Genomic DNA, 10,001 nt, shown 5'->3' on the forward strand with positions numbered 1-10,001 from the left:
TAAACTTTTAAAATTATCAAAGGGAAACCCTTATAATTGATGTACCTAAAATATCCGCTTGCTTTATCTTTATCATTTTCACCCTTACATCCTTCCTTCATCTGAAAATAACTGACCTGAAAAAGCTCGGAAAGGCCATGGGGATAGTTCATAAAGTGATCTTGCACTTAACCAAGGGGCAAATAATACTTACCATGGCAAAATAGTATAGGTATCTCGCTATACAATTTTAGCACAAGATGATTACATTTATTTTTAAGATTATGTTAGGAGGGATAAATTATGAAGTCAACTTAAAATTGATTGTCAAATAATAGGGAGTGAGAGAATTTTTTTTCTAAAAATATATGTTTGTCAGAAATTAATCTCTATCTCATTGTAATAAATTGGTATATGGATCCATCTTTGACTATACACAAGATATTTGATATAATGATACAATTAACTAAATTTTGTAATTTTATAAGCTTAAATTTGAGATAAATAAATTTATGAGACAAAGAATTTATTTAATTATTTATAAATACGTAATTTAATATATAAGTTACTAATATGTAACATAGTTGCATATTAATTAACACATAAAATTATATAATACAGTTTAAACTAGCCATTAAGTAGTTTGTACCTAATTTAATATGCCGTGTCATATGCAATGGTTAACTCATTTAATTAAACAGATGACTCTATTAATAATAATCTAGACTCATTTTTTAAGCATATGTTGAAAAGATTCCTTTGTAATCTATCAATCCAAACTATCACTTTTATTCATGTGGAATGCATTAGGTTAGTGTTTCTTGTCTTTTTGTAATCATTTTTTTTTAATATGTTTTTTTTTTCTGTATAAAAAATAAAATTTAGTTGCATGTTCCTTTTTTGACCTATGCTTTAAGCAGTGTTTTGACGGCGTTAATTTTGTGCGTTGGTGAAGAACCATAATAAAAATGGTTCTTTTGCCGTGACTACACGCCTCTCTTTCACTGCTCACTACTTGTGCCTCTTGGTAACGACGCTTTTCTGCTTCACCCCGCCACAACTCTCGCTTTCCCCTCCGTGATCATCGGGAAGGGGGCATGACGACGGATTGGGAGCCGTGGCCGGCGCTCCAGCGCAAGAGCAACCACGTCGTCGTCAAACTCCTCGTCCTCGCCATCCTCGCCGGCCTCTCCTTCCGCCTCCTCTTCTCCCGCTCCGACGTGTTGCATCCCGTGCCGGTGTCGCCTGCCGACGAGGCCGAGAGAGAAGCATCTGCGGAATCTATGGCGGCCGATGTCCTCGGTCTTGAAGACGACGACGGAGGTGACAAACCTTTTTTTTTTCTTTTTGTCTCCAACCTCATTCTAAAGATCTGCTATATTTGGGCTTTGATTCCGGCGAAATGCGCAACGCCGATCGAATCAATATGGAAAATGAGATGTTTCTAGGCATTTTTCTTTTTGATCAAGGCCAATGAACCGATCTCCGTGGTTTCTTGAACCCAAAACTGAAATTAGCACTGCAGTGTTAAGATCTATAGTTTTGTAGCGAAGAGTCTTTTTTCCCCCTCGATTTTAACCAGTGTTCTGGCTGTTGTGTTTAATGAAGGCTTTATATTTCTCTATTTTTGTTCTTAAGGAGGGAAAAGATTATTGTTTTTTAAATCAAACCCCCTTCTCCTCTTCAACCACTCTCTAATTCCCTTCCCTGTCTTTGAATTATGCGAATGAGTTCCAGATTTTTAAAAATTAAACTACTATGTAAAAACTTGGTTTTGATAGTGACAGTTGAGCTCCTCCTGTTACCTCAGTTCTTGAAGAATTGATCCGAAGGAAAAGGGATCTCTACATAGTGTCTGTCGTCCAACACCAATTAGTGAACAAATGTATATATATTGAAAATTAATGACCTTGGTATTACCAATTACCAACCGTATGATCTTACACAGAGCTAACTGTGTCAGTGGTTAGGTCACGTGAATCTGATACTGGTTGATTGTGATGGTAGGTTAGATCTGGGGTTCTCATCAGCATGATTTACTGAAGGAAACTGGTAAGTACCACTATTGTTTATATTGTCAATTTGTCATGCTGACGAGAACCCCAGAACTAAATGAGAAAGTAGCTGCTATGTCCTGGACTTACCTCTTTGTTCTGAGAACTTTCACCTGCAAACTTAGAGGTTACTTTATCTAATTATACATATATGTTTTACATAAATTGGTTGCCTTTCTCTGATATCAACTAACAATGACCATCATTTACAGGATCATTATCTACGAACTTAGGCTTCTCAGTTGATGAAGAACAAGTTGTTTCTAAACCAGGTATTAAATTTATGGAGATCTAATCTCAGATATGAATGTAAAGTAACAAATAAAATGAAGAAAATCACTTGTTGATTATGTCAAATGGCGTAATTAGGCAAAATGTTGTTACTGTGCCCTGATCAATAATTCATCTTATTAGTATATATTGGTATCTGTGCATATCCCAGCTTTCTAGAAATTGTTGCTTTTGGTGTTGAGTTTCATAGAATTTGGACTTTTTTTGAATTAACTGGAGTTAACTGAACTAAATACTTATGATTCTTAATAACCCTATTACTTTCTCCATGTTAAGCAATGGTGGTTAGGGCTAAGTATGTAATTTGAAACTTGAATTGTGTGTCAAAAAAATTAATCTCAGTCTTAAGTAACATAATATTAGCTGATAATTTTACTTTTCTTTTCTTTTCTGTGATGTTCATTTTAATTCTTATAACTTAGCATTTGCGATGATTTAATTGGGTTATCAATATAATGCAGATAGGTGTGATCTTTTTACTGGGCAATGGATCCCAAATCCTTCAGGACCTACATACACAAATGAAAGCTGCCGTTTTATAGAACCTCCTCAAAACTGTATGAAGAATGGGCGCCATGACACCAGGTATCTATTTTGGAGGTGGAAACCACATGATTGTGATGTATCTCCATTCAACGCGAAGAGGTTTTTGGACACTATGCAGAACAAAAGCTTGGCACTAGTTGGTGATTCAATTGTTCGCAACCAAGCACAGTCGTTGATTTGTCTTCTCTCAAAGGTGAACTTTACATATTCTTCTAGTTTAGCAAGTCTTGAAATTTTAGTTTAAACAAAATTTTCAATCTGTTTAACGGGGAGTCTGTGACAAGTAGCACAAATTTTAGATGATCTGGTTGGAGCAGAATTAGATATGTTAGTGTGTTTTGGATATTCAATAGCTTAGAAGGCAACAACCAAATTCAACCTTCTAAATTCTAATATACTGTAATGGTTTCTATGTGCTACATCCTAATGCCAGGTGTCTATGAATCCTAAGCTGTGGCAGTGTTACCATGTAAACATGTACTTTCCTACCTTAGCTTCTTTCCCATTTTAACAGTATGAGCCTATAGCTGGTATGTTTAAGGATTTACATGTTCTTGTTCAGGTTTGCTTTGCCTTGGTTCACAGGTATTAAATTTTGTTGAATTTCTCATCTGTCTTACTTTTTCTGCTTGATAGGATCAAGCCTTTTTTCCCTGCTCACATTCTAGTATACCATGTCATGAGCATTCCGTGCGACCAGCACAAGAATTATTTGTGTTCATTGTGGTACTGTCTTACTGATTGAATGGATTTCTCAGCATTAATACAGCATAAGAGATAATGTTATCAGAACACTTGTAGTAGAGAATGACCAATGTAAAGTACAATGAGCTTCTCGTTCATTTGCTTTCCAAGATTTCTCTTGTAAAAATACTTGGAAACTGACAAAGCATTACCTACTACAATATGATTAATGATGTTTATATCACATTCATTGTATTAACTTTGGATTTAGCCTGCTAAGTTATGAATTAGGCTTGTGCTACAGAACCACTGTGTTAGGTTTGAACTACGCCATAGTATTGTTATGCAGGAAATGTAAGTACAATAGACAATTAGGATGCAAGTTTGATGAGTTCATCCCTAGTTTTGCTAGAGTGTTATTTGGAAACACAAACTATCCATAGTCTTGGCATTGAACAGTTCGAGAATGAGATATGTTTTCTTTCCTTTATCCTTAGGTTGAAGAACCAGTTGAGGTCTACCATGATGAACAATACAAATCAAGAAAATGGCACTTTCCCTCTTACAGCTTCAATCTCTCGCTCATCTGGAGCCCATTCCTCATCAAAGCAGCGATTTTCGAAAACGACGAGGGTGAATCAAAGTCTGTAAATAGACTCCATCTTGATACTCTTGATCAGAAGTGGACAAGTCAATATAAAAGCTTTGACTATGTTGTCATATCTAGTGGGCAGTGGTTTCTAAAAACTGCAATTTATATGGAGAATAATAAACTAGTTGGCTGCCACTATTGCCCTAAGCTCAATTTATCAGAAATTAGTATTGAGTATGCTTATAACAAAGTCCTTAATTCTCTCTATCGTTTCATCAAAACTTCCGAGCACAAACCAATTGTTATGTATAGGACATGGACACCAGATCACTTTGAATATGGTGAGTGGTTTAGTGGTGGGCTTTGTAACAGGACTGAACCATACAAAGCAGGAGAGGGCAGTGGCAGAGATGTTGACAACTTCATGAGAACAATCGAGCTAAATGCTTTCACCAGGGCAGTGGCAGCTGAAGGAACACGCAATGGGATACGCTTGAAACTCTTGGACACTTATCAACTCTCAGTGCTTAGGCCTGATGCGCACACAGGTCCTTACAGGACTTTCCATCCATTTGAGCATGGAAAGAATGTGAAAGTTCAGTATGATTGCCTGCATTGGTGCTTGCCTGGAGCTATTGATACTTGGAATGATGTGATGATGAAACTCATAATGGACGAGTGAATCTCACTCGCAGCTTTACTTGGTTAAAGCATTACGTTGTTGGAATTTTACACTGTTAAGATTGAATTGCTGCAAAACATGGCAGGATTCTCAAATTACCGTTGCAACATCCTGTTGCCTGTAGATGATTAGTATTATGACCAATATAATGTAGTAATTGTAATGGTATTTATACCTTGTAAAGTTTGGATCCTGAACCAAAAGTTCTATCATCTATGTATACCTTATACGAGCTCTTCCAGGGATCATGAGTAGTAGTTATTCCATGTTTTCCCTTATGAATCTTTTCTTCCAAAAGATTCTATATATATTTATATGCAATGTTTTGGATCTTAATGAATGATACATAAGAGTATTTACAATATTAATGTTTTTTTAACGCTCTGAACCTTGACGCATCAGTTGGGTGTGAAATTGTATTGATTCTTGCCTACACCAATTCTTTTTATAATGGATATTACTTCCAAACATTCTGTCATTGTTGATGCGTGTCAAGTTAAGATTTATGTTGGAAGCAATTGTGTAGAGGAATGCCTTCATCATTTGCATAGTTTGTAGTTCATGCGTCTATTTATTGTTTGTATCATTTTTTTTTCTTTTTTATGCAAAAAAAAACGAAGGTAAAAAACTCCTTTGTTAAATATATCAAAGAATCTTTGGTATCAGAGGAAAGAAGTCTTGTTGATCCTTTGCTACCTATTATTCTTCGGTAATTTATAGGACGTACTCAGGTTTGTGGCAGGTTGGTGGATTGAACAAAAGATGTATTATACTTTATTTATTAGAGGGCATACTCAATTTATTATTATTTTTATTTTAACCTTCAATCATTGCTAAATCATCTCTTTCACCTATGTATGGATTTTCTCATCTCTTCCCTCTCTCATGTGCATGTAATTTCTCTTCTCTTTCCTTTATCTTTTGAATGTATGCATACATGTTGGGCCTAATATTTTTTCAAATCAAGTTCAGCATGAGTCTGATATTTTTTCATATCAGACCTATGTTGGACTTGCTATGGTTCCATATTAGGTCCAATTTGAAGATTTTTTGTGATTCTTATTACATTTTAACATCTCTGATAAGTCAACATAAATAATGAATATTATATTTGAACTCCTTGCAACCTCATAAATTTATAGAAATTGAAATGAGCGTAATCAGAGATCTCTAAATTCATCAATAAATTTTGACCCAAAACTACTGATGAATTTAGAGAATTCTGATTGCACTCATTTGAATTCTCATAAATTTATGAGATTACAAGGAGTTCAAATATGTTATTCATTATTTATTTAGACTTCTTAAATATGTTAAAATATAATAAGAAATAATCGTTAAAATTGTTTATATTGAACCTCATATACAATCATATCAAGTCCAATAACTTAATAAAACATGAATCATCTAACCAATGTCTTCATTTTAATTATCACTTCCTATGCAATCAGAAATAACAGTTTAACACTTCCTGGGCAAACCAAACATCTCAACCTATAAAATCATCTGCCCAGTGACCTCATTTTAATTATCACAACAATTAATCTTGCTCATATTTAAAAGTTAATACAATCTCTTCCCTTATCTTTTTTTTTGGATTAATTGGTAAATGTAGAATGAAGATTTTTGATGTTTCAATAGATCTGCCATGAATATTTTGTTGGTAGTGCAGTATTGCAATTGCATTTGCAGTTAAAAAAAAACTGCTCACTTACCATTTATCTTGTTTAGATCGTCCAAGTGCCTGAAAGAGAAGAGGATGAGAGAAAAACTTTGTTTTTGAATGAGAAGAGCATTCAAAATAAGAGAGGGATTTGGTTCGCATGCATCAAAATACAACATTAGTATCAGAGCAAGACTTGTGTGCATGATTTTGCTTGCGTGTATTTTTTTTTTTTTGATTCAATGACGAATTTTTAGACGGAGAAAAATGCAAGTATTTTTGTATACACGCGGGGATGGACTCGCAGTGTTAGAATTGTAATTTACACATGTGAAAATGATTTCAACGTTAGAATTGTAGTTTATATGTGTGGAAATGATTTCAACGTGCAATTTCATTGTAATCATTGCAATGTTCAACATGCATACAACAATGTGTCTAGAATCAGATTATTTACCATGCGATTTCAACGTCCACTTTCACGGTGAATACAGAAGGGTCCTAAGTGGATGTTCAACACGCGTACAATAATGTGTCTAGAATAAAGAAGGGTCCCAAGTTGGGCCTGTTTGGTTTGCACAGGAAGTGATAATTAAAATGGAGACACTGGTCAGATGATTCATCCTCTCTCTTTTAGGATACATGTGTTGAGTTTTAATTCACATTATTTTTTATATTTTTAGTTTCATATTGTTAAGTCAAGAAGGTTGGAAGGCCTTATATATGGAAGGGGACTTACACGCATACACAGGCTGAGCCCAAATTAGGTGGTTTCGGGGGATTTGGTTCTGTCCCTCGCACTTGGTTCACCTGGTGGTTCGGTTCTGTCCGCGCGAGGAAGCGAAGCAACGCGACGGCATCTGTTCGGTTCTGTCCGCGTCGCGTGAGGATGCGAAGCAGCGCACCCGCGCGTGAGATGAGGAAGCAGAAGCAAAGCGTGCGTCGCTTCCTCTGCACTGCTTCAAGTGTATAAATATACTTCCTCTGCTCCTTCTCAAATCACTCCGAAAAAAACAAAGCATTCCTCTGCTTTCTATTTCTTCTTGTTTCCAAGTTCTGAGGCTTGGTTCTGCGATCTGAGGTTGAGTTCGAGTGCGGCGTTCGTCTTGGAGTGCACCTACGAACATCGCGAGCGGTTGTCGTATCTTAGGAGGATTTTGCCGGAGAACCTCTGCACCGTGGGCGACAATAAATTCTCTAAAGACAGTCGGCAAACCCGACGCTTCAACCGGAGATACACAAATTCTTAACCTTACCCTTATTACCGTTTATTGCATGTTTATCATTTATTGATGTAATTATAGATTACTGTGTTAGCATAATAATATCACAACAATATGTGGATACATGTATGCCGTTGGATTAATATTTTTTTATATCATACATAATATATATCTAATTTTTTTTTATATGAGTTAATGTAGATTTGATATTTTTGTATGTGAACATGATATAATTTTGAGACCCAATATTAAATTTTGTTGACGATTCTTCTTATTACATTTTAATATCTAGAAATTTAAAATAAATAATAAATAGTATATTCAATCAAAATATATTAGTGGATCTAGAGATCTTAGATGGTATTTATTTCTATTTCTATAAGTTTATAGGGCTATAAGAATTCAAATATGTTATCCATTATTTATTTTGAATTTTCAGAGATATTAAAATATAATAAGAAAGAATTATCAAAAAATTTTAAATTGGACCCGATATGAAAAAATATCAGACATAAGTTGTGTGTAATATGAAAAAATATTAAATCCATATTGAACCTGATTTAGAAAAATATTAGATCTAATGTCTATATATATATATGTATCTAAAAAAAAGAAAAAAAAAGTTGGTATGCATATGCATAAGAGAGTAAAGGAGAGAAATTATATAATATATAGAGGTGAGAGGATTGAATGGTCTCTTTAGTAAATATTAAAATATAATACACCTCTTCATTAATTCACAAATCTGAATCCGCCTTGGGTAGATTGCCGACTATTCTCCGTTTCATTTTCAAAGTCACTTTTCATATTTAGAAACGTATGTATTCTCTATTCTGGAGGGGTCTTCAAATGTCTGAAAATTTAGTGGAGAAATAATAGTTCTTCATGCGACAAGCCCCTTACATTTTCCATTATCATTTGACGAATAGAAACTCAGGTTTTTATTAAAAAGTTGCGGATGCTAATGATTGTAATTTTGAACCATAAGTGAATTAAATGTTCGAAAGTTTAGTTGACGTTTGGTTCTTTCTTAAGAATTGAAATGAGAATAAGAATTATAGTATTGTAGAATGAAAATGGATATGAGTATGGATATCACTCTTAAAAATAATTTTGGTTAGTTGAATATTATCTATCGGAATAAACTAAAATTTCTTTTTTTCTACCTTTAGAAGAAAATAAGAGAAAATTTGATTAGAGAAAAATAAGAGAAAAATTAGATGTGAGAGAAAGTTAAATGAGAGAGAAAAATATGATAAGAGAGAAAGTTTGATGAAAAAGAATGAAGAGAGAGAAAATGTGATGAGAGAAATTGAGAAAAGAAAATGTGATGAGAGCAAGCATGGTGACAGAGGCGAAGAGAGAAAATATGATGAGACAGAAAGTGTTATGAGAGAGAATAAAGAGAGAGAAAGTGTGATGAGAGAAAATGAGTAGAGTGAGTATATGATAGGAGAGATTGAAAAGAGAGAAAGTATGATAAGAGAGAATGCATGATGAAAGAGAGTGTGATGAGAAAAATAAAGAGAGAGAGTGATAGCAGAGAAAGCTTGATGAGAGAGATGAGGGGAGAGAAAATGATATGAGAGAGAAATTGTGATAGGAGAGAAAGAAGAGAGAGAAAATATGATGAGATAGAAAGTGTAATGACATAACGAAAAAAGAGAGAGTATTGATGGCAAGAGGCGAATACGCTCGCCCCCAGCGCCCCCGCCAACCCGTCCCAGGGCCAACACGGAGGAGGTAAATAAAAAAAAATTGTATGGATAAACTTTTTATAGTGACCGACACCATCACTGAGAAAAGAGAGAGTATGATTAGAGAGAATAAGGAGAGAGAAAGTGACATAAAAGAAAATTTGAACAAATATATTAAGAGTATTTTTGTCCAAAACTTAATTCTTATTTCATTATCATCAAAATCGAATGGAGGAAGTGAGTTTCATCAATATTCAAGTTTTTGGGTTTCATTTCAAAATTTTAATTTTATTCCCATCAACCAAACGTAAAGTTTAAAAATGAATCCATTTGCTTATTCCCAAACCCCTAAACCAAATGTCACCTTAGTGTTAGAGTATATATATATACACACGAGTTTGTTATGCTGCAGACTGGTTGTCGCACGACTATACAGACCCAGGGCATCTGGATTCAATCAGAATGTTTTTTTTGATATATTATATGTATTTAGGGTTCAAAATTTTAGAATATAGGAGTTGAGTTATAATCGATTTGAGTCAGTAAGATTTTTTTTCTCTAGGGTTCAGGCTTCCCTCTTAAGTTAAAGT

The 10,001-nt window shown here is 34.4% G+C and overlaps 1 protein-coding gene across 1 annotated transcript; it reads left to right on the forward strand.

The window, feature by feature from the left end:
* The first annotated feature begins 960 nt into the window (after positions 1-960).
* Positions 961-5,207, forward strand: LOC122038259 (protein trichome birefringence-like 25). The gene is made up of 4 exons (XM_042597903.1): positions 961-1,302; positions 2,246-2,305; positions 2,786-3,063; positions 4,052-5,207. Exons 1-4 carry the CDS (start codon positions 1,077-1,079, stop codon positions 4,826-4,828), a joined length of 1,341 nt encoding a protein of 446 aa, XP_042453837.1. The 5' UTR covers positions 961-1,076; the 3' UTR covers positions 4,829-5,207.
* Positions 5,208-10,001: the final 4,794 nt, after the last annotated feature.

The sequence above is a fragment of the Zingiber officinale genome, chromosome 1A (genome assembly GCF_018446385.1).
Source record: "Zingiber officinale cultivar Zhangliang chromosome 1A, Zo_v1.1, whole genome shotgun sequence".
Lineage (NCBI taxonomy): Eukaryota > Viridiplantae > Streptophyta > Magnoliopsida > Zingiberales > Zingiberaceae > Zingiber > Zingiber officinale.